Source organism: Hemicordylus capensis, chromosome 5 (genome assembly GCF_027244095.1).
Source record: "Hemicordylus capensis ecotype Gifberg chromosome 5, rHemCap1.1.pri, whole genome shotgun sequence".
Classification (NCBI taxonomy): domain Eukaryota; kingdom Metazoa; phylum Chordata; class Lepidosauria; order Squamata; family Cordylidae; genus Hemicordylus; species Hemicordylus capensis.
In genome coordinates, this window is record NC_069661.1 from 72,769,668 (window position 1) to 72,795,470 (window position 25,803).

The 25,803-nt window shown below is 43.6% G+C and overlaps 1 protein-coding gene and 1 long non-coding RNA gene across 5 annotated transcripts in view; one reads left to right on the forward strand and one right to left on the reverse strand.

Moving 5' to 3' along the window:
- Positions 1-3,162: 3,162 nt before the first annotated feature.
- TMEM192 (transmembrane protein 192) overlaps positions 3,163-25,803 on the reverse strand; it is a 45,865-nt gene continuing 23,224 nt past the window's right edge. For all 4 annotated transcript variants that reach the window (XM_053252488.1, XM_053252487.1, XM_053252486.1 and 1 more), the window contains exons 3-6: positions 23,949-24,207; positions 15,944-16,078; positions 11,347-11,449; positions 3,163-5,240 (exon numbers count right to left, since the gene is read on the reverse strand). In XM_053252488.1, the coding sequence (XP_053108463.1) occupies positions 5,117-5,240; positions 11,347-11,449; positions 15,944-16,078; positions 23,949-24,207 (621 nt within the window). In that variant the 3' untranslated portion in view covers positions 3,163-5,116. The remainder of the gene's footprint in view (positions 5,241-11,346; positions 11,450-15,943; positions 16,079-23,948; positions 24,208-25,803) is intronic.
- On the forward strand, positions 13,157-16,635 carry LOC128326169 (uncharacterized). The gene is made up of 2 exons (XR_008307873.1): positions 13,157-13,267; positions 16,338-16,635. It is a non-coding gene; the product is annotated as an uncharacterized LOC128326169 (long non-coding RNA).

Below are 25,803 nucleotides of genomic sequence, written 5' to 3' on the forward strand. Positions count from 1 at the left end.
GGGGGGGAACCCCACAAAGGTTATTCTCTAGCAAATGGAATACCAACTAATATCTGATTCTACATCTGCATACCAGTCAGGTGTTTCCTCTTCTCTTAATATTTACATACAGGGAAAGCAGTCTATTCATAGGCCAGCTCAGTCTCCAAACACTTTGTAATGCATCTGAGGCACTTAACTAATTCCCAAAGCGACAGTGCTTTTATGCCCCTTGGGTTATCTTGGGATTAGGCAATTGATAGCCTTATCTGACCAGATTGTTTTTCCCTTTAGTTACCCCTTCACTGGAACTCACACTCACTTTGGAGCCTGGCTCACAGGCCAACTTTGAGCAGATTGCTTTCAGGTTCAAGGTTTTCAAGAAAATTTTGATCCACAATCAAAACCACATCAATTCCAAGGATAAAAAACAGGAATAAGTATATACAAGGTGCCACTGATTTTCTGAAGCTTCTCCAGTGAATTTTGGGCTTCCTGCTCAACTTGTCTTATGGAAGGAGTGGTAAACACACAAAATCCCAAACATTTTGCTAAAGAGCAAAGCTCAAAATGTATTGAATAAACTTAAAACATGTTTTATCTACAACACCTTTTGGTGTTTTCTTCTTTTTCTTATAGACAATTAAATCAAATTGAGCATTTTAATCCTACGAACTCTCTCCAATTAACTTACTATCCCCATTGCTGAAATGGTTTTATCCCTATACAATATTGAGTCATTTTATAGGGCAAACAGATAATTTAACTCAGGGTGGCCAACCTGAGGTTTTCCAGCTGTTGCAGGACTACAACTTCCATTATCCCTAGCTGCAGTGTATTGCAGCTGAGAGTGATGGGAATTGTAATCCAACAGCTGGAGAGTCTCAGGCCAGGCACCTGACTAAACTGCTTATAGCAATAGCACTTACATTTATATACCGCTCTATAGCCGGAGCTCTCTAAGCGGTTTACAATGATTTAGCATATTGCCCCCAACATTCTGGGTACTCATTTTACCGACCTCGGAAGGATGGAAGGCTGAGTCAACCTTGAGCCCCTGGTCAGGATCGAACTTGCAACCTTCTGGTTACAGGGCAGCAGTTTTTTTTACCACTGCGCCACCAGGGGCTATGTCACAAATAACTGGGCTGTGCCACTTCAGTACAGATGGGCAACTACAACCATCCTCCCATCTTCTAATATTTATGTACAAGATAGTAGTGGAATGTGGAAAATTCTCACTTTAGATTTGTTTCTAGCACCATGGTTATATTAGAAAATAAGGATTCAAATTTCAGCCTAACTTAGGCTTTTGAATGCTTGTAACTCGAGTCAGTATAAAGACTGTTTTTTTGCCCAAAAGCTAAACGCAAAGGTCACATTTCCAGGCATTAATTTCAAAATGTAAATATAGTCAACCATGCTGACCCACTTATGCTCGTGGGGTAGGCAAAAGTTTACTACATGCAGTTTTCAAAAATAGCTGTAATCCTTCCAGCTGATGATGCATTCTCAACACTGCCCATGCTTGCGCTGAAGAGCTACTGAAAACTGTGTAAGAGTTCCCCTCTGCTTCAATATGATCATACGTCCTTGAATGCTGAATTTGTACTCACACAAAGGATCGGGTCTCACGATCAGTGAGACCTGGTTCCTAGCGGTGAGAAGGAAGGGAGCCCTGGGCGGCTGGATTGGCCGCCCACACGATGGCCGGCCCCAGGGCGGAGCCGACGGGGGCTGGGGAGCTTGGGGGCCGCACGGCATATAGCCTGGTTTTGCGGTGCGCTCGCTCCGCAAACCTGGGCTAAGGGGTGGGCTACAGGAGGAGTTTAGCCACTCCAGAACCACCAGGCTCAGCTGCAAGCCCGGTGGTTCTGACGATCACAAAAATCGGGCTAGGATTTTCCTAGCCCGATTTTTGTGATCGTAATAGCCCCAAAACATGAGAAATCTTTTTTTGGAAAAGGACACTCTTGAAGGTGAAATGTTGCTTTTGGCTGCTTGAAAAAGGAGGCCCAGAGGCTACATAACTTGCACATACAGAGCCAGCCAACTGGGAAGTTAACTTTGAAGACAACCCTTTCTGGTATTAATTATAGGGGGCAAATAGAGGAGGAAAGGAGTAAGCAACTGTCAAGACTCAGCAGTACCTCAAAATTGCTACTTCCTGGACATTTATCCATCTGGAAAGAAGGGTTTTATGAGACTAAAGGGACAAGAGTTGTGAGGCAGTTCTCAGGCAACCACTCTTCTCTGAAGGCAGCCTGCTGTCCTGGGAATCTGAGACTAGTTTTTAGTTCACTGATCACACAAAGGTAAAGTGTGCTGTCAGGTCAGTGTCAACTCCTGGCAACCACAGAGGCCTGTGGTTGTCTTTGGTAGACTACGGGAGGGGTTTACTATTGCCGCCTCCTGCGCAGTATGAGATGATGCCTTTCAGTATCTTCCTACATCGCTGCTGCCCGATATAGGGGTTTCCCATAGTCTGGGAAACATACCAGCAGGGATTTGAACCAGCAACCTCTGGCTTTGTAAGAGGCCTGAAATAGAACCAAAGAGTGTTTTCTCCATCTGCAACTCACTACGGTGGTAGCAAAGTTGGGTATGGGTGAGGGAGGCATTTCAGCCACAAATGCCATATGCACTGTGTTGGCTTTGTTTAAGTGCACATGAAAATGCATGCTGGTATCTTCATGCAGAGGTGTGTACAATAATGCAAACAAGCAAGCGGAAAAGGCTGCTCATTCTTCTAATCCAGTTATTGGTATCGCCCTATGCAGAAATGTCTTTCATGAATGCAGGGGGGTATGCATGGAGGTGAATGGGAACATGCCAGCCAACCACCCCACTCTGCTTTTTGGCCACACCCTCCATGCAAGTTGTAGTCCAACAACAGCCGGAGGGCCAAAATTGTGCAGCTCTGGTCTACATGGAAGACTCCATTTAGCAGAGCAATGCAATGTTGCAAATTTACACAGCTGCCCATTGTTTCCTATTCCATGATGGAAACAAGCTTTCAAGTTAATGCTGGCTTTATAATGGTGCCGAGCACTTAACTGCAACTGACCCTGCTTGGCAGCAAAATCAATACACAAATAGGCATTTACTGCAGCTGAAGGCATCCATTCTATTGTGTTCCACACTGATGCAAGAGCACAAGAATCTTCACGCCTTAACTAAGGATGAATATGATGAATGTGTTTTTTTTAATTTTGTTGCATTTATTGTTTCACCATTTAGTACAACACAGACATTACATGAATTACATCAAAATCAGAGTGTGTGAAAAGGAAGTTACCCAAATTCCCTCCCTCAACTTTCATATAAAATCACAGCTGTGTTTAGGACACAACTAAAGAGGAAAGAACCTGTTAGTATTAGAAACAACCAGCTTGCTTGCGTGTACTGTCTTATAAACATCACTGTATATTTTTTCCTTGAGCAGTGGATTAGCAGCTCATTCACAGGGTGGCATGCTTCTGATCTTTCGAAAGATAATCACAACACATATTCAGAGAATTGTCTTGGTTATTTAAATATGCATTTTCCCACAGATACACTGACCAGGCTATACACACAGATGCCTTAGTTGGCTCCAAAATGCATGGTAGACGATTCACAGTTGCTTATGGCTCGGATAGAAAACTTTACAGCAGCACGACTCAAGGACTAGGTTTAACAAAGTTGGCTCCGATCTTAAAATCAGATGTTGACAACTTGAGGCTATGAACTCCTTGGCAAAGGTTAGAAGCCACCTGGCCGGGGGGGGGGGGGGCGGGGGGAGCACAGCAGCAGACATTTTTAGAAGACTATCTCTGTAAGTTGTTATACAAAGTAAAAGATTTGTAACAGATTTTCATATGAGGAACAGAGGATTCCACATTGTAGCAGTTCAATAAAAATGCTTTCCTGTCCACCTTTTATTTCCAAAGTTCAGCATGATCAAGGAAGTGGGAATCATTGCAGTGTTCTCTTTGTCTGTGCATATCCCATATGCAGGATAAGCACATCAAACATCCCACATTCAGGAGAAGAATTGGGGGCTATTTAAATCATGACACTTCAATGACTTGTTCATGTTATAAGCAATACCGCCCTGAAAACTTCCATACCAAAAGCACAAACAAGGTGCAAGTGTCTGGCACTTGACTCAATTGTGTGCATGAATTCTGCTCCTCTCTCCCCTAACAAGGTATGTGTAGATTTGTAAGCAGAAGACTTAAATGGCTTTCAAAAAAAGTTGGAAGCAGTCAGCAACAAGCATTGCAGTCAGCAACAAGCATTGCAGTCAGCAACAAGCATTGTTCATGTCATCCAGCGACTTCTTTACCATGGAATAGTGGCACCTACAGGTGAGCAAGCCAGGAAAATTGGGTTTTCAAATTGTCAGTCTCATCTTTATCTCTCTGTATTATACATTTTACTGATACTGGATGTCTCATACACATAACCATGGTTTGGATTAAACACAGAATATTTCACTCTGCTTTCTCCCTCTTTCCCACTTGTAAAGGTGGTGGTTTCCATTTGACTTTCAACCAACTGCTGAATTTACAAGACTTTTGCCAATATATTCATACTAGAATCACAATAAGTCAGCAATGTTTCAATGGTATCAATATTCTTGGAATATTGGGCCTTGACATTGTCATGGTAGCTTCAGTTATCTAGGCTGCAATAAAAAAAAATCAGTTCTTAAAAATGCATATGACAACCCTACCAAGTACTACAAAAATGCACAGATGAATAATATTCTGATCTCCAGAAGTAGAGATGATCACTCTATATTCCATTTTGGTTTTGAGAAGGCCTGAATGCCAAACTACCACAAAGATCTTTGGCAAGTGGCATCACTTTCAATTGGAGAAGGGCAGAACACACCAACAGAGGGTTTCAAAAAGCAGAAGAATAGTTTTCCCTGGTTGTCAGGTTTTTGTACATCTGACATTTTAAGATAAAACAAGTGTCTGAAAAAGCTCTAGCACCAAACCAGAAGTGGGCCGGCAGATGTTAAGAATCTGGATTGGAGGCCTGAAGTTCAGTCTGGGTATGATGCAGTTGCTGCTTTCAGAGAAGGATTCAGTATGTAACTTGGTCCTGCATTTTACACTGTTCAGCCACCTTGTTCTGGCCATCACTAGCCTCTGTCCTGTTGGGCTGTTAGTGCCAAGAGTCTCTTGCTGAGCAGGGCATTGTGCCGTTGAAGGTATTCAATTACATCTCCTTGTTTTTCAACAATTTCTTCCAAACTGGAGATTTCCCTGCAAGGCAGAAAATTCGTATCAAGTACTCATTACAACATATACTGGTGTCTTATTCATCTGAATGTAGGCAACAGCAGATCTCCCTGGGTTTCTTCCCACTTCTACTCCCCAACCCTACACTCTCCAGACTCCATGACTGCTTATGCTAATCAAACATGAACCTATTGGGACTTTTAAAAATACAGGAATCTCTGTGTTTGGGGGCACATACAAAAATGGAGGCACATACAAAAATTTTACATATAAACTGTCTTAATTAACAGGCTCATGTGAACAATTGTGGTGCAGGGCATTTTAATAAGTGTGTTCTACTGTTTGCAAAACTTATTCTTTATAATGGTAAGACTTCACATATCCTAAAACCCATCCTGGAAGATAGACCATTATTCTCATTTTACAGATGAAGTAGAAGAGACGCGACACTGAATTGTCATTCATCTCCAAGCAGAGGATTTAACTGATCTTCCATCCAATCCCATCTAACATCACTCAATAATTCATGGAAGTAAACAGGGTTAAGACTAAGTGAATTAGTACATGCAACAGCAACATCTAGTAAATTCATTCTCTCTTAATCAGGTCAGTTAATAATCAATAGGTTATTGATTATAACCTATAATCAATAGGCTCTCAGCCATAAAGCCACAGAGATGCAGAACTGATGACTTGTAACAAACTGCTCTCATCCACTCATGCAACAACCCTGGGACATGTTACTGTAATTCAGCAACATGCAAAACACCAAATAAAGAGAAGCCAATATTACACACTCAAACGCAGGACAAGCTATTTCCCAGTCTCAAGAGAAGCAATGCAATGCAAAGCGTAACTCATGAGTAATTATACTTTACTCTGGAACAATGTGTCTGAACAAGCCGACACTTCAAGTAGGACACCGGTCTGATTCAACCCAGAGAGAGAAAGTCATTCTGCCTCAGCCAAGCAGCATCATTTATGTTTTACAGCAGATATTACTGGGAACTGCAGTTAGCCAAGAACTCACTCCTGTGGAAAGCAGAGTCACTGCAACTTTTAGAATGTGCAGTCTTAATAAAACAACTTTGATCAGCTTGAAGGGCAAGGTGGGAGTTTGCTCCAAAATGCAACAAGCAGGCATTCACAAATTCACTTGTCAGGGACACATGCCCCCAGCTCTCTGGCAAGCAGGACATCCAAAAGCTCATAGATCCTCTCTCCAGGGGTCATTTTTTAGAAGTACCATAGAAGGAATTGCTCCTGAGCAGATGGAGAGACTCCTGCTCTGGTGCTATGTTTCCATATGCAAGCATACTTGAAAGGAGTCCCCACCTCTTTCCTAACCCTTCTGCACATGCTTGAGGAATCTGGGAAAGAAAGAGTGGTTGTGTTCCAGATGCTCACTGTATACAATTCTTCCCTCCCCCTTTTTAATCCTCGGGATGATTTCTCTGAAGAACTGCCTTCCTGCATGGCTCAGCTTCTGATATATTTGTTCAGCACTATCAACCTCGGAAACAAACTGCAGACTGCGGCTCATCTGAATATCTCATAAATATGCAAATGATACCTGAATTATGCTTTAGGATCCATGGGCTGGAACATAGCTGGAAGACTTGCTACACATTTAGCAATCTATATTGTAATATGCTTGTGAATGACAGAACATGTGTGACCAGGGCCAGCTGCCACCCACCACTTTTCTCCAACTGGAGATGAAAAGGGAAAACACTGCAACGGAAGTGTGATCCTTGATCTTCATTCAGAGTACCTGAGAAGAGGGAAGGCTACGATTTCCCCTCCAATCTAGGGACCCCCTGCACAAGGGTAAAGCCTCACGATGGTCACTATCACCTCCTCTACAGGTCATGGAGGAGGGCGATGATTCTTTCTATACACAGGGCTCCTGGGAGCAAGGAAGCAGCGTGGCTCTCTTTTCAGGCATGATGACTGCCATGCACCCTGATCTTCTGCAACATGCAGTGGGTGGGGAAGGGCAGCAATCTTGGACCATCATCTTCCTCTTGTTCCTAGCCAGAGAAGGCATGGAGAATGTGGAGGCAAGCAGTGCCCAGGCAGTACTCAACAGGCAAAATGGTGTCTGGGTCTCAGGAAGGTGGAAGCAGCACTTATGGACTTTCTGCAACCACTACAAATATTTATATACTGCTCTTTAACTAGAGTTCACAAAGCGGTTTACAAAGATACATAAATAAAATGGCCCCCTGTCCCCAAAGGGCTCACACCGGCCTGCACAACATAAGGCCCGGGGGCCAGATCCGGCCCGCGGGAACTTTTTTGCTGGCCCCAGGGGTGACCCAAAGTATTGCGATGCCTGAGGTGAGGTGCAAAATGCCACCTTGCCCCATGGACTTGGTGGGGGTCAGCCCCCTTTCAAAATTGACCTTTGTGAGCATTGAAAGTGCATGGGGGACAGGGAAGAGGGAAGATTGCTAGGAGCCTCCTCTTACCTTCTCATGCTGGGGGTAAAGAATAATTACTTTAATTAATATTTGTAATAATTACTAATTTAATAATTTAAATGTAATCATTCATGTGCTGGAAATTTACCTCAGCCCCTACATACCAAGACATGGTTGGTTCTGGCCCACCAGAGTAGTTGACTTGTGCACCCCTGGCTCACAGTCTAAAAGAAACATAAGGCAGATACCAGCAACCACCACTGGAGGGATGCTGTGCTGCGGCTGGATATGGCCAGTTACTTTTCCCCTGCTAAATATAAGAGAATCACCACTTTTAAAAGGTGTCACTTTGATAACCCCTCAGTTCACAGGGGTTCCTTCACCCAACCACCAGCCTTAGTCTCCTGGGCGCTCCTTTCAGATGCTAAGAGCTGCTGGCTGCAGTGGACACTGAGGCAAGGGGGCAACCATGAAGAAGTTGGTATCAGAAGCAGCATCTCCCTCCTGTGCACAGAGAAGTAGCCAAATGTTCTTCTTCCCACATACGCTCCTACTTGCAACCAGGTACTTTTCGCAGGAAGTGAGACCCACTGTGATTACTGCTGCTTACTCCCAAGTAGGCACACACAGAATAGCCTCATTCAGACATTCTGAATGAGTGTTCACTGTCCAAAGTGGAAACCGGAGTCCCATTTCACCTCCCCTATAGATCAATCCCCCTCACTCCCCTTCCTGCAGTGCTCATGCTTACAGCCTTTGAGGCAGTAAAGGCTGTAAGGGTGATGGTGAGCGTTTCCAGGATCGGGAGATGCAGGACTGCCATTCCCACTTTGGATGGTATACTCAAGTACACTGTTGAGCAGAACGTCTCAGTGAGGCTATTCTGTGCAAGCATACTTGGGAGGAAGCACAGTATACTGTCGGCATAGGACTGCAGCCTCTTACTTGAGTGGAAGTCCATTCTCCCACCGTGAGACTTCCACACAGGGGAGATAAAAACCATTTTAAGAAAGACTCCTAAAGAAAGATTTTAGCTAGAAGTCTCAAATCACCTGGTTTAAAATGAAATCTAAATTTAATGAAACAATCCCTTAAAACTGGATTTATGAATCCCTTATGAAAGCTGCCTTTGTGAAAACAATATCTTTGTCACCATGAATCACTTGTACAGCATAATAGTTGATATGTTGTGGTTGGATACTAGTGGCCAGTGACTGGTAAGACCACAACTGTCATCCCTCAATACTTCTGGGTGACGTTTTGATCCTATTTTATGTCTAGCAACCACCTGATCTTTGCAACTGGCTCAGTTATCTTAAATACTTTGTGTGCCTTCCACAGACATTTACTCTCTATCTCGGGTAACACTGACCTGCCCAGTAACTCCTACAAGATCTTGCTTCTGGTTGACTTTTACTTTTTTATGAGGCAGGGCAGATATAGAACAAGCTTAAGTATATCCTCATAGGTTGTATTAAAAGTTTGATGAAGTTTTAGATCAATATAAGTTATTGTTATAGCAACCAATTTACTTTTTGAAAGAAAGCACCTAAACAATAAATTGAACATTTTTATTTAAATCTGTGATTTCAGTTGATCTTTTCCTTGGATGATTTAAGCCATCCTATTTACAAGTCAATCCACCTTGTTTCTGGATAAATATGCATAGGATAGGCTGTTGGCTGCTTTGGGGGGACTAAAGAAACAATCACAACTCCAGCCCTTCACTTCCTCTAGGCTCTTGCACCACCAAGGGCTTTCCTTTTTGGCGCCATATGCAATACGTAGAGAATTCAATACACAAAACATATTTTTTGAAGCTGGAGAAATTTGGGGCAGCCCAGGAAGCTCAAAGAGGTGAATTGCAGCTGGAGTGGAATAGGTTTCTTGCAGGGTGGGATTTCACAGCCAAGCCTCTAGTATTTTCTAGGAACTATTCATGGCAGACATAAGAAAACTCAAACCTGGTGGGGGTGGAAATCATGGGATATTCAAAACATATTTCCTATCCTACTTCGTGCTTCCAGCCTTTAGTCACTGTCACTACATCAACATTTTTCACTTATTTCTGCAGGAATATGTAGAGATGTTACATACTGTATCAATGAATGGAAGATTTTTCTTCTTTGTTGTTGATCAGTTTTTAACGCCTGTAACAAATTTCTGATGCTAAGAGGGCTGGTCTTGGAACTGACATATTAGCATACCCTCTTAGCATCAGAAATTTGTTACAGGCGTTAAAAACTGATCAATAACAAAGAAAAATCTGGTGGCAGCTACTAGAAGTAGTTAATCTCAGCTCCTCCTCATCTCTTAAGAAAATGCTCTTTACATCTGATTCGGGGGCTATGAATTTCTCTATTCTAGGACTGGTGTTCAGAAGTCTTACATCCAGTCCCTTCTACAAGGAGGATTAGATATTAGTTAGAGGTAATTATGACATTATGCGCATGGTTGGCTGAACTTAGTGTGTGCTTACAATAAAGTTTTTGATAGCACTTTGTTTACATCAGGGGTTCCCAACCTTGGGTCCACAGGTGTTGTTCAGACTACAATGCCCATCACCCAAAACACTGTTAAGTCATTGTTAAATATTTTATTTGTTTGTTTATTTATTTGACATGTTTTTATACCACCCAAAACTCATGTCTCTGGGCGGTATGATATGCACCACAAGCCAATTCTCTCTCCATCAAAGCAGCCAAGATAAATTCATATAGCTACTTCCTTGTCTAAGAGAAAACCGGAATGTATTTTGTGTGGTTCACAGACAGGTTCTTGTGTTTGGGAACCAAACCTCTCTATACAGCCAGTGATAAACAGCATACGCTGCATTCTTGTTTGGCACCAAGTATTTTCTAAGCATATGAAAAAGGCACAGGACGAAAGATAAGCACTGCTCCTCAGGTTTACCCCAAGCAGTGTGGGGTAAAAAACCAGTTTCAAATTCCAAGGATGCAGCTGACCCGATAGAGTTTATGTCGATAAAAAGCACAGACAATTGTCAACCATAATCTAAACATGCCTAGTGAACATTAACCTAGTGACAGTAGCAAAGTACAGAGTTAACAGTGAGATCTATTGTTGTACCTTAATAAGAGAGAAGCTACACCACCGTTTGCATTCACTGAAAAGTTAAAGGTTTGTCGTTACATAGGAAGCTGCCATACACTGAATCAGACCATTGGTCCGTCTAGCTCAGTATTGTCTACACAGACTGGCAGCAGCTTCTCCAAGGTTGCAGGCAGGAGTCTCCCTCAGCCCTATCTTGGAGATGCCAGGGAGGGAACTTGGAACCTTCTGTATGCAGATGCTCTTCCCAGAGCAGCCCCATCCCCTGAAGGGAATATCTTACAGTGCTTACATGTGTTGTCTCCCTGCTTAGAAGAGGGGACAATTCATGCTTGCTACCACCTAATGGCGCAGCAGAGAAATGACTTGACCAGCAAGCCAGAGGTTGCCAGTTTGAATCCCTGCAGTTATCGCGCAGCAACAATATAGGAAGATGCTGAAAGGCATCATCTCACACTGGGCAGGATATGGCAATGGTAAACCTCTCCTGTATTCTACCAAAGACAACCACAGGGCTCTGTGGTCGCCAGGAGTCGACACACGTAAATGGCACACTTTCCCTTTACGAGCCAAATCTTTTCCAATGAATGCTTTGTTGACTAGGGTATACTGGGTGAAATAGTAGAAGTTACCTGAATCCAACTTCTGAGGTAATGTGACTAGGATAGGAATACATCTTCTCTTCTTCTATTATATCAGGTCTTGATTTTGCCCGATTAAAGTTACTTACTTTCACTGTAATTAGAGAAATTCAAAACATGACTCTTACAGACAGAAATTCAGCTGTGTCTTTAAGCAATAAGCTGGCAAGTGAAGATTTTAGTGGAACTTTAATAAAAGTTCCACTGCCCACACAAGACATTATCTGCTAAGTAAGCATCTTCTTGTGAAGAGAAGTTTCTTCCTATCTCCCCAGAATTGCCTTACTAGACCACCTGCTGTGTACAAGGAGGTTGCATGACTGATCAGAGGGATAACTAAGGCACATGTGTCAGCAAGCTGTAAAGCAATCAGATCAGATGGCCTCTCAGAGGTCATCAACCACCTCAACACTAAGCTATCAAAGACTGGATCAAATTACCACAGCACAAACATCCAATGACATTTCAGAGTATTGCAAGCCAACAGGTGTCCTGAGGAACTCAGATGCACAATATATTTTGGAAGATGGGTAGGGCACAGGCAGTGAAAAAGCTAATAATTCTCTTGTACAGATATAAAGGAATTTACTATGCAGCTCAACTCCTGTAGGACCAAGCCAAGAACCAACAGCAAAACCTGAGAAGTGTGATTAATTATGATCCAAGCTGGGGATCTTTGCAGGCTACCACCACCATCTGCATGAGATTTAATAGGAGAAGTTACAAGAATGAGACCAACCAAGTCGTGCGGCACCTTGAAAAGTACCCAGTTTACTATGGGTAGTCTAGTGCCCAAACAAAAATGGACAGGAGATGTATATCCACACAGAAAGGTGGCAGCAGGAAACCATTTGTAAAGTGAGATTAAAAGATGAACAAGATCCCATGGTTAGGAATCAGCAAGATGACAGGTGTAGATAGGTACAATCCCATGCACTATAAGTACATTCTAGAATGGCTCCCCACCCTCTCCAATTGAAAAGGGTCTCCAGTGCCATTTTTGTCATGTGTAGAAGCAAAACACACATGATAAATGGTGATGGGATAGTTGTGTCTTCAGAAAAACCTCCACTGAATATACTGGGGAATATCCCAGCTGACAGGGGTCTAAAATCAAGTTCTAAACAATGGTTATGGAGAGGCTTACTGGTAGTCAAGAGATTAATACTGCAGCAATGGAAATCTCCCACTCCCCCAGGATAGAGGAATAAGTGCATGACCTGCTTGAGTTAGTGGCACATGAAAAGTGGGCCCTCATAAAAGTAAGTAAACTGGATAGTCAGAAATTTGGGACAACTTCCTTGAATTATTCTTAGAATAAAAACCCTTTTGATTTATAAAATAAAACACCAAGGCATTTAAGGTCTTCTAACAGGACCTGTACTGAATTTTAGCACATGTTGAGACTAGATGATCCTCCATTGAGAGTAGGCTCTTTTTGGCAGTAGCCCTGAGTTCTGGAACTCTTTTCCAAACGAGATCCATATAGTCTCCTCCCGTTATCTTTTTGAAAATGTTTAAAATCCTCAGAAAGCCTTGAAAATTGTTGGTTGAGATATTGACAGGCTGCTATGCCTTGATGTGCTGCACTGTTTCATTGTTTGGTTTTAATTTTATTGCTTTTTATTACTGGGTATTTTTATTGTAAGTTTTGATTTGTGAACTACTGCTGTAGAATTTTTGGATGAGCAGTGGTATGTAAATAGACTTAAATAAATCACATCAAAATAAATAAATTATACTAAACCTCAGCTATTAACAGTGAATATTTTCCATTCTTCTAGAACAGTTAACCAGTGGTAGTGCCCACACTGGAGCGAACCATCTATATATACCCATCCAATTCATTCAAGCTGCTACCTGCACTTCTAAATGGTGCCCCACAAGGATCTACAACTTCTGCCCAGACTTGGTAAGGTAAAGTGTGCTGTCGAGTTGGTGTCAACTCCTGGCGACCACACAGCCTTGTGTTTGTCTTTGGTAGAATTCAGGAGGGGTTTACCATTGCCATCTCCCACGCAGTATGAGGTGATGCCTTTCAGCATCTTCCTATATCGCTGCTGCCCGATATAGGTGTTCCTCACTGGTATGTTTCCCAGACTATGCAGATTTAAACTGGCAACCTCTGGCTTGCTAGTCAAGTCATTTCCCCACTGCGCCATTAGGTGGCTTTTTGCCCAGACTTGGTAGCCATCCCAAATTGGTGATCATGTCTTAGCTATGGCATCTTTGGATGTGTTTAAAGTCCAAGGCCTAGAACAACTGCAGTGGGGCAGATGATTATGATGCAGGGGTTCACCTGTCACATCAGTCTCAGAAAGCAGCAGGAACAGTATGTACCATCAACCTGCATTTCTTAAACATTAGAGGAAGCTCCTTTAACACAGGGCTTTGCAGATTAATTAATACCACGTACTATTTTGCTTTAGCAATACCACTGAGAGCCCATGCAGCATCTCTGGCACCACTTTAGATCAGAAGCACTGCAACATGCACTGCTTGTTGCTCCCCTACAATATCTTGTGCTGCATCAAGATTCTTACTTATCTTGCCTTGCTGCCAGTGCTATGTCAATTTTGGTTCTCTACAGTCTGCACTTGAGACTGATCAGGTTCCATGAACTGTGCAGGCACTTCTGGCCAGAGGCATCTGTCCTCCATACACTGCTACCATGAGTACAAAGTGAAGAGCCTTGTACTTTATGGGCAGAGATGCAGCTGCATTTCACCACCAGGCAAGAAGCCCTGCTATACAGCTGCTCCTCCACAGAGATGGGTCTCTGTACCAAGCAAGGATGTTCTAGATCAACAGCTGCATTTTGTCTGTCTTCTTTCTAAGCTATTAACTACCCTGAGTCTTTGAGACAAGGAAGCACCAGAGTTGAAAAGTGTTAATTGTCAAACAAGTTATGTCTGAAGCTCCTTATCCAAGCCTCACTCAGGATTACTGTAATGTACAAAAGTAGAAACCACCCTTAGGCAAATTTTAACAACTTTGGTTCCTTCAGACACTGATTAGCTCGCAGGTGCTTTAAACATACGGGTAGCTTTCAGACCTTTAGCAGAGCTGTGATCTAGCCATCAGGTGAATTTTATTTATTTATGATTAAATTTTTATACTGCCTTTCATTAAAAACAATCTCAAGGCTGTTTACAAAACATTTAGCACCATATAAGACAATAAAACAGTTACACAATAAAATGTTAAATCAGAATATATCTAATTAGAAGTTTAACACACACACCATAAAAAATGTAAAAGCCAGGGTAAAAAGCCAAGATTTCATTTGCTTTCTGTAAACTGTAATGGAGACCGAGGAGCAGATGCCCACTGGGAGAACATTCCAGTCTGGGGGCAATAACTGAGAAGGCCCCGTCCTGCGTGCATGTCAGGCAAGGCTCTCTCATTGTCAGCTTGCGGATCAGAGCCCCCTCCAATGACCTCGTTAAGCAGGCAGAAAGCTTTGGGAGCCAGCAGTCCCTCAGGTATCCCCAGGCCCAAACCGTTAAGGACTTTAAATGTCAAAACCAGCACCTTGAATTGGACCCAGAAACAAACGGGCAGCCAACATAGCTCTTTCAAAATGGGTGTAACATGATCCCAGAGGGCGGCTCTGGATAAAATCCTTCCTAGCTGCCGCATTTTGCACTAGCTGCAGTTTCAGAATATTCTGCAAGGGCAGCCTATGTAGAGCGTGTTACAGTAATTCAGATGTGATGTGCCTAAGGCATGGGTCACAGTGGCCAGATCTGCCTTCTTGAGAAAGGGACGAAGCTGTGTAAAGGCACTCCTAGCCACTGCCTCCACCCGAGTTTCCAAAAGCAGAGCCAGGTCCAGCAATACCACCAAGCTGCACACCTGCTCTTTCAAAGGGGAGTGCATCCTTACTGGCTCCCCTACTGACCAATAGCACCTTTGTCTTGGCCGGATTCAATCTCAGTTTATTAGCCCACATCTAACCCATCACTGCCTCAGGACATCCACTGCCTCCCTAGGATCAGGTTTCAAGGAGGGATAGAGCAGAGTGTCACCTGCATATTGCTGACAACTCAATCCAAGTCCCTGGATGACCTCTCCCAGAAGTTTTATGTAGATGTTAAACAACATGGGGGACAAAACCAAACTCTGCAGGACCCCACAGGCCAATGGCCAAGGAGCTGATCAGTAGTCCCCCAGCACCACCTTTTAGACCCTCCCCTGGAGAAAGTACTGAAGCCACTCCAAAGCAGGACCTCCTATCTCTATACCTGAGAGGTGGTCCAGAAGGATACCATGGTTGATGGTATCAAATGCCGCTAGGAGGCCCAGCTCCTGGTGTAAGTCATCCACTAAAGCTGTGAATGAAAGGAACTTCCAGTGACAGAACAGCTCTGCTAAAGATATGGAAGCTATCCACTATTAACCTAGTACAGAATAAAGTAAAATACACAGAACACCACAATGTTATGCAGTATAAATGTTACACCAGACACTAACTGTCAGTGCCACACCTGAGGCAAGTTAATCTTGGCAAAAAAGCAAGAGGGAATTGTGTAGTCTACTAATTGTGAAACGACTATGCAGAACAAGGCAATGTTGCAGTTCTCACCTGAATAGACAACCAAGCATATCAATGAACACATTAATTCCATGCTCAAGATTCCAAAGATGCAGCAAAGATACAGTTTAGCATGACCAGGGAAGGTATACTGTACTGCCACGATCAGCAGCAAAGCTGCATTACCTATAAGAAGACAGATGTGACATGTTAAGAGACCATCTTGATAGTTTCCAAAAGTAGTACAAGAGTTATGCTACACCAGCAGTAACTTTGAACACCCATACCAAGCACCACTCAAGTTGTTCTACCACTAAAAGAGAGAGAGAGAGAGAGAGAGAGAGAGAGAGAGAGAGAGAGAGAGATTTGTAGCACAACTCAGACTGCGAGTTGTGCCAAACATCATTTGCAGGACAGTATATTGAACCTTCTTCCATCTCAACAGGTGATCATCAGCATGGGTAGTTTCAGTGTGACGTGGCTGGCTGGCGTGGATCTCTCATGTTTACTACTGCAGGATTACCACCCAAACTTGTTCCCCTGCTGCTGAAATTAAATGTAGTGGCAATTATTGAAAGCTGCCTTGGCGTGTGTATTCACATGTATGAAGAATCCTTGCATTTAAACTTTTACTTTAACAGCACACATGGCAAAAGCATTACCTAAAGTTACTAACCTAAACACCAATTAAACACTATCTGGAATATTGTATCTGGAATTCAATAAATGCTATCAGATCATTAGCTGTGTTTTCTTCTATTCTGTTTTCTAACTTTTTTCAAGTCACTAAGACTTACTGGTCCAACCTTTCTCTTTTACCCATATTTGTCTTATCTCCACATTTTAAATAAAAAATTATCTATGAAAGACTCTGTTCTTTGGTTACAAATGTCCACATACAGGTGGCTTACTATTCTAGAGAATGTGTTATCAGAAGACTACGGTACATTGGTAAAATGCTGAAGTTCTAGATACATTTTGCTTGAAGTTCTCTGTTCCTTTTAGGCATGATAGGTCGTACCTTAAGGAAGTCTAAATGCTAATGTTACTTAAAATCCAAAATGCAGGGCTACTTCTTCAGAATTATGGGCAAGTCCATCAACTATATACACTTGAAGTACCAAGTATTACTTCCCCAAATATTCAGGAAATTCCATTATCTTCTATACTTACAAGCTGAGGGCTCTACTTGGACACCAAGATCTTTTATCCTAGTTTCCAGAGCTCTACCTAGTGGCTACATCTTAGCAGTGCATCTATAGTGTGGCAACCTTGAAACAGCAGCCCTGTTAGCACCTGACATTTACATTCAGTCAAGATCCAGCATCTCATCAAGTTCCAGCACATTCATCTAATACTTGAAAGCACAGCTCCAATAAACTGGTAAGAGAACAAGTTGATAAGTCATTTTACAAAATCTGGAACGACAGATTTCCCCAGTCTGTCAAGCCCAAACTCGCAATTCTAGTACAAGTTAAACATCTAACTAAAAATAATAATTTGTGCTACCTGAAATGATCTACTTTGCCAGACAAAGTCATTATTTTCAGTTAATTGACAGCAGCAGTGATCTTACAGCACAGTATATAGACTGACACTACAAGGTTCAGCACCGAGCATACCAGTTTATTCCCATTAACCCCCTTCATAGAATTTGGAATCCACTTTACTTTGACTGGCCAATGATAACTTCAATAGCAACTGCAGTATAAACAGTTCTGTAATATCAAGTTTGATAATGGTCAAACTGAGTTAGACCTGTGGCCAAACTGAGTTTTAAAAACTAGAGTATGATGTACAGGTGAAACTTGAAAAATTAGAATATCGTGCAAAAGTTCATTAATTTCAGTAATGCAAATTAAAAGGTGAAACTGATATATGAGATAGACGCATTACATGCAAAGCGAGATAAGTCAAGCCTTAATTTGTTATAATTGTGATGATCATGGCGTACAGCTCATGAGAACCCCAAATCCACAATCCCAGAAAATTAGAATATTACATGGAACCAATAAAACAAGGATTGTAAATAGAACAATATCAGACCTCTGAAAAGTATAAGCATGTATATGTATTCAGTACTTGGTTTGGGCCTCTTTTGCAGCAATTACTGCCTCAATGAGGCGTGGCATGGATGCTATCAACCTGTGGCACTGCTGAGGTGTTATGGAAGACCAGGATGCTTCAATAGCGGCCTTCAGCTCTTCTGCATTGTTTGGTCTCATGTCTCTCATCCTTCTCTTGGCAATGCCCCACAGATTCTCTATAGGGTTCAGGTCAGGCGAGTTTGCTGGCCAATCAAGCACAGTAATCCCATGGTCATTGAACCAGGTTTTGGTACTTTTGGCAGTGTGGGCAGGTGCCAAGTCCTGCTGGAAAATGAAGTCAGCAGCCCCATACAGCTTGTCTGCGGAAGGAAGCATGAAGTGCTCCAAAATCTCCTGATAGATGGCTGCGTTGACCCTGGACTTAATGAAGCACAGTGGACCAACACCAGCAGATGACATGGCTCCCCAAATCAACACAGACTGTGGAAACTTCACACTGGACTTCAAGCATCTTGCATTGTGTGCCTCTCCATTCTTCCTCCAGACTCTGGGTCCTTGGTTTCCAAATGAGATGCAAAAGTTGCTCTCATCAGAAAAGAGGACTTTGGACCACTGAGCAACAGACCAGTTCTTTTTTTCTTGAGCCCAGGTAAGACGCTTCTGATGTTGTTTGTTGTTCAGGAGCAGCTTGACAAGAGGAATACGACATTTGAAGCCCATGTCCAGGATCCGTCTGTGTGTGGTGGCTCTTGATGCACTAACTCCAGCCTCAGTCCACTCCTTGTGAAAGTCCCCAACACTTTTGAATGGCCTTTTCCTGACAATCCTCTCCAGGCTGTGGTCATCCCTGCTGCTTGTGCACCTTTTTCTTCCACACTTTTCCCTTCCACATAACTTTCTATTAATGTGCTTTGATACAGCACTTTGGGAACATCCAACTTCTTTTGCAATTACCTTTTGAGGCTTTCCTTCCTTATGGAGGGTGTCAATGATGGTTTTCTGCACAACTGTCAAGTCAGCAGTCTTTCCCATGATTGTAATTCCAAATGAACCAGACTGAGAGACCATTTAAAGGCTCAGGAACCCTTTGCAGGTGTTATGGATTGATTAGCTGATTGGAGTGGGACACCTGGAGCTTAGACTGTTGAACCTTTTCACAATATTCTAATTTTCTGGGATTGTGGATTTGGGGTTCTCATGAGCTGTACGCCATGATCATCACAATTATAACAAATTAAGGCTTGACTTATCTAGCTTTGCATGTAATGCGTCTATCTCATATATCAGTTTCACCTTTTAATTTGCATTACTGAAATTAATGAACTTTTGCACGATATTCTAATTTTTCGAGTTTCACCTGTATTCCTCTAGAGCAGTGCTTCTTAATGTGAGGTCTACCAGATGTTGCTGAACTACAACTGCCAGCACCCCCACCCAATTTAGAACCACTGCTCTAACGTTACTTTGCTATGGCTAGTGCTATGACAGCATCCTTGTATGCTACATGTATGCATTAACATGGATTTGAAAGATGCAGATCAGTTCTCATTAAGAAAGGCTTTCTACTCTTCTTAGATTCCAGATGATGCCTTACGCTATGTTAGATGCTGCAGAAAGTCTTATTTCTCTATTTATGGCACTGTTCACTGAAGATTTGCCTCACTATGTGTTGTTATTATTTCTTGTTTACACAGACAGGTGTTATTGACTGGTTTGTTTTATCCAGACATTGAGTCCTTCCCAAGGACCTGGGATGGCTGAATTTTATTGTCAGTTGTTATAGATATCGTTGCAGAATATAGGCTGTTCCCAGTAAAGCTGCTTTTTGTAATTGGCTGATGGTGATTTCTGTGGCCCCTATGGTGTTGAGGTGCTCCTCAAGGTCTTTTGGAACTGCACCCAGGGCGCCAATGACCACTGGGATTATTTTGGTCTTCTTCTGCCACAGCCTTTCAATTTCAATTTGTAGATCTTTGTATTTGGTGATTTTTTTCTATTTCTTTTTCTTCTATTCTGCTATCCCCTGGTATTGCTATGTCGATGCTGCTGATGATGATGATTATTATGATTATTATTAATTCAATTTCTATACCGCCCTTCCAAAAATGGCTCAGGGCGGTTTACAAAGAGAAATAAAACAAATAAGATGGCTCCCTGTCCCCAAAGTGCTCACATTCTAAAAAGAAACATAGGACACACACCATCAACAGTCACTGGAAGTACTGTGCTGGGGGTGGATAGGGCCAGTTACTCTCCCCCTGCTAAATAAAGAGAATCACCATGGTAAATGGTGCATCTTTGCCCAGTTAGCAGGGGTTCAGATGCCCTCTTAATTGGAAGTGCCTGGTATAAGTCATTTGCTTGCAAATGATAGCAAGTGGATGGCTACAAGTGGCTACTTGGCATTAGCAATAGTCAAAATGTAAATAGGGTTTGTTAGCTCCCCTGTACCTGACTCATCTGGATCAATACAAGACCAAACCTCTGATATAGCCATTTGTGGTGTTTTGTTACTAGATGTTTTTATTCTATCAAAATATGGAGAAGTACTCATTTTTAGAGAGACCATCTGGACTGTTCATATTTTGTTTGTGCTCTTCATGTTCAAACAAACATATTTAGGTCTTATGCAAATTGCTGCATGAAGACAATGGAATATTATTTATACCATGTTCTTGCCCCTGCAAACAACAACTAGTCAAAATGCACTGGGAATAATGCTCACCAATCAGTTTTTATTTTCTGAGTGTCAGTTTGACACTTAGCCTCTCCTCCCCACTATACCATCCACAATTGTCAGGGTGCCCTCCAGTGGTTCCTCTAATATTTTTCATCTCTGTGCGTAACGAGTTTTGTTCTGGGTGGCAGTATGAAGACAGTGTGTGCACACCTACATTCAGAATGAGGCCTTCCTGATTCAACGTGAGTGGGATCTAAATTGAACTGAGCGGACATCCAAAAACTTGTAAGCGCACACATGTCTTAGAGGGAACTGTGGTTCCCTCCAGCATGCCTTTGTTTCACTTATGCAAGCTAAGCACAGCTGGAAGAAGCCATTCTAAAAAGTGTTCACACAGCCCCTTTCCATCCCAACTCAAAAGCCAACTGTAGCAACCATCACCCAGGACATTATGGGGCTAGTGAAATGCTGGCAATCGTGACGGCAAAGCCACTGCCTGACAGCTCAGACAAGCCAGCTCACAACTACAACTCTGCCTACAGCTGGGGTAAGAAAATAGACATCTATATTATTAATCCCCGTAGACGTGCCTCTGTGGGGATGAGTCCCAGCAACCCAGTGGATTGGCTGGGAAGCCGAGGCGCCAGATTGGCTGGGCGGTGAAGCTCACGCGCGGCAGGATTCATGAGACTGTTGAGCTGCTGCCCAGGGAAATGGCGGACGGCGGCGGGACCAGCCGTGGCGGGCACTGCGCGCTGGCAGTGTGAGGAAGCGGCAGCAGGAGCAAACGGGCCAGCAAGCCGGTCAGAAACCACAAGCGGGGAGAGGGGGGGAGAAAAGTGAGAGGGTGGGCGGTGGTTAGAGACACCTGGGGGAAGAGTTAGGGAGAAGGGGCTGAAGGGGGGGTAGCCAGGGAAAACTAGGGGCGCCGATGCTATGCGCCCGGTCAACTAGTATAGATAAAAAGGCTTAGGTGGCAAGCCCCGCCCACACAGTGCTTTACCAATAGAAGGTAACAGAGCAGGAGAACCGTGGTGATTGGGCAGTTGGAATTCTATATGCAGATAGGGAAGAGGAGCCTGTGATGGTTAAGATCAATTGGAATGCAGCTTACACTTGTGGGAAGATTGCAGAGGAGAGAAGAATCTATTTAAAAAAACAAGAAGGATAGTGGACAGGGGTCTGCAAAGAGAGGGGTTGTGAAGGAGGAAAGAGCCCCTTCAGGAGAAGGAGCCTGCCACTGTGCAAATTAGATGAGGAAACAAGATGAACAAGATCTGTTAGAAAGGGAGAGAGAGTGAGGGGAAGAGCAAGTGGAGAAGTGAGAAAAAGAAGGGAGAGGAAGAAAGAAAGGAGGATGGGTGAGAGATGGGTCTGGGCCTGCCAGCAGCCTGAGGGGAATGAGTGGCCATGGCGGCAGCAAAGAAGGGCCCATTCAACTGTCGCCACTGCTCAGAGCTATTGGCAGAGGGAGCCAGGCAGGTGAGGGATGGGCCCAAGCCTGTCAGCATCTTGAGGGGAATGAGCAGTCATTGTGAAGGTGGCAGTGAGGAAGGGCCTGGCCAACTGCTACTCCTGAGGGGAGGAACAGGAACAGGGCTCAGGTGAGGAGGTCTCGGGTTAGGGGGCTGTGGCTTGGCCAACTGGTGATGGCAACGCTGCAGCCACGACCAAGAAGAGTGAGGAAGATGGAAGCAATGGGATGGAGGAGCAGGAGCTTAGCTCACCTGAGGGTGTAGAAAACTCTTGAGGTGAGGGGGCTACGGCCAGGGGTGAAGGGAGCAATCAAGTACTAGTGTGCAGATGATCTGTGCAGGTTAAGCTTGATCTACATTAAAAGCTTACCAATAACAGCCCCATCCGTACATGCCTTTTTGGTGTTAATTAGACAGACAGATTTATAATATCCACATTAAACTGCTCAGCAAGGTGTCATCATCCAGATCTATTTCTCCTTTTCAATGTAGTTAGGTAAGGCAACAGAAATGCAGCAGCCACCTCCTCTCTTCCCAATAGTGCTGGCAAAGAACTGGTGCACATGAAGCCAGTGGAGCTGCCCACCCTCCTCTGCCCCTCCCACCCTTGTAATGAAGTCACTGTCTAGTGAAACGCACCAGACTACGATATTAGCCTGCCCGCTGGCTCTTCGCCAGCTGTGTACGAGGGTGGAGGGAGAAAGGTGGGTGGGCAGTTTCCCGCCCACCTATGGACACTAGTTCTCACTAGGTGGGAGCTGCCAAAAAATCTAGCTATAAGCAGCCATGTGTTTCACTACGCTACTGGCAGATTTGTGGTTCATCTGCCTGGAGAAGTGGTGTTCAGCCTGTTCTGGATGGGATTGCTTCAAGGATCAGGCTCACGGCTTGTGAGTGTTCCGGTGGGATCAGTGGCACAGAGTGCCTTTTACTAGCCGATGCTAATCTATCAACTGCAGCCTGACTTGTAGGGAGCCTAGCCACACTTAGCCCTGCTCTGGTAACCTCTAGGCTAGATTACAACACACTATACATGAGGCTAGCTTGAAGACTGTTCAAAAGCTGCAATAGGTGCAAGGTACAGCTGCAAGACCAGGAGTGGGTGATGGGGTAACTTGTGAATGCTTAAAGAATGCTCTACTAACTCAGTCCATTTCTGAGCACAAATCAAAGTGCTGGTGCCTACCTTTGAAGGCCAACACAACTTAGGACCTGGGTACTTGAAGGAACACCTTTGTCTCCAGTAACCTGCCCATTTATTACATTTGTTAGAGTCACTTCTCCAGGTGCACCCATCATCTAACGTGAGCAGTAACATAATATTATTGCCCCCATCATATGAAGTGAGCAATAACAAGAGCATCTTACATAAACAGCAATAGGACCTGTTCAATCACAGTGATTTGTTTGTAGAACTCTCTCCCAAGGCTCACCTGATGCCTTCATGTGTCCTTTTGGCCTTTTATGAATGCCATTAGGTGCCAGGTCACAGGTGAAGACCTTTTTATTCTCCCTTGCTTTTAAATGTCTGGTGTGTTTAAATATTTGCTTGTTTTATTCCTTTCTAAGTGTGCCTACTGAACATTTTCCAGGTTTTGTTATGTCTTTCATTTGTTCTAAATTACCCTGACAATTGTTTCTGAAAAGCAATATATAATCAAAGTAAGTAGTGACCAGTAGCCTGGACTTATTTTATGGACTTCCAACTTTCCCAAGCCTAACAACCATAGAACCTAGACAACCACAGACAAGAAGCTGGAGCTATACTATTATCATAACCGTGTTACATACTTAATGCATACAGACGAATTTATATTGAACTGTGATAAGGAAATAAGCAAATTCAAGCTCACCTGTAGAATGAATTAGTAGAGGAAGTCTTTTAAGATGTCGTGTGGTTCGGTAGATTAGGAGGTAACCTTTGCTTCTGACCTTCCTGTGGTGGTACTGAATACACCGTTCAAAGCAAACATGCAAGATCCAGAGAGCTACCTTGGCAATGAGTATTGCCGTTTGCACTTTAAATGGATAAGTGTATTTTTCAAAACATATATCATCATTATCAGGAACACAGAACACCCCTGCCAAAATAGCCAGAATCACAAAAGTCACCTAAGAAACAGAGAATAGAGGGAAGAAGCCAAGAATTAGAGTTTTAGCACTTGAGAATTAAAACCAAATACTGGCAAGATTAAGGCTCAAGTTTTATCTAAGTTTTCATATGGATTCATAATCCTTCTTACCAATTTATTTCAAGTATGAGGCTTTTTAAAAAGTATTTGCTATTGCGACCTAGATCAGTGTTTCTCAACCTTTTTGGAGTCAAGGACCGCTAAATTCTTCGTGCAGAGTTTCAGGGACTGCTACATTCTTCATGCGCAGTTTCCCGGACCGGCAGTTAGTAAAGGGGTTTCAAATCTATCTATCTATCTATCAGACTTCTATACTGCCCAAAACTTGCATCTCTGGGCAGTTTACAATTAAAATAATATAAGCATTAACATAATTAAATTTGGAATCTTTTGCAAACATGGAATATTAGGGGTTCTCAACCTTGGGTCCCTCAGTTAAACTCCCATAACCCCCAACCACAATGGCATTTGGCCATTATGGCTGGGGATTATGGGAGTAGAAGTCCACCAACGTCTGGATACCCAAGGTTGAGAACCCCTGAATCTAAAAGCCTGGGTGAACAAATTTGTCACCAGTATGTCTTCAGTATGTGTGGGGTGGGGGTGGAGGTGCTTGTGATTACTCAATGGAGAGGGGATGTTGGGCCATTAGAAAAATTCAAAAGCTACATGGGGGCAATGAAAACAACACACAAGCAAGCTTTTGAATCCCCCAAAATGCTTCATCAGGCTGGATGTCAAGCAAAGCAAAAAGGAGGTGAGGAGAGCAGGGCAAGCTCAGTAGAGCCGGAAATCTACAGTTTAACCCTCTCATGATGGAGGTGGAGTTTTAGCAGGAGTTGTGTAGTCGCAGGGCAGGATCCAGACAACGTTAGTCACGACCACCCACTGAAATTAATTTAGTCATCTCTCATTTGTGTCAATGCTGCTTGGTCATGATCACCTGACTTGATCTGGATCCTGCTCTTAGATGTGCACTTTGTGAGGTGGACCTAATGAAACCCGTGCAGCTCCTCCAAAACTCGTTAAATTCGTTACATGGCAGGTGCTGGGAATTGGGTTTTTTTTAATGGTGAAAGAAAATGTGAAGAAGAGCGGTGGAGACCTGGCATTAAAAGAAAGGGGGTGATTCTGAGATGGCGGAGGGTGTGGGGCGTTGTAGTGGTAGATGCCTCATTTTCCTCGCTGGGGAGACGAGGCACTGTTCAGGGTGGGTGAGGCAATGGTGCACCGGACTGCACTCGGAAGGTCGCCTGGGTCCAAGAGCTGCCGCCACTGTGCTTGCGCACCAGAGTGTAGCAAGTGTTCCCCATCCTCTCTCACAATGTGCACTTCTGTGCCCCCCTCCCAACTCCCCTGCGGGAGCCAATCACACCAGCCTGCCTTTGGGGCCACGCAGCTCACGTGGTCCCACATGCTGCCCGCGCATACCTGTGAGGTGAGCCAGGGCGGCCCTCCTCCCTCCCTCCTCTGCTTAGCCCTCACCGCGGCATGATCCCGGCCAGAGATTGTCCCCCGCACCCGGCGAGGTCATAAAGGGGACCGCCGTCCTCCACCGGCAGTGCAGACCAGGGGG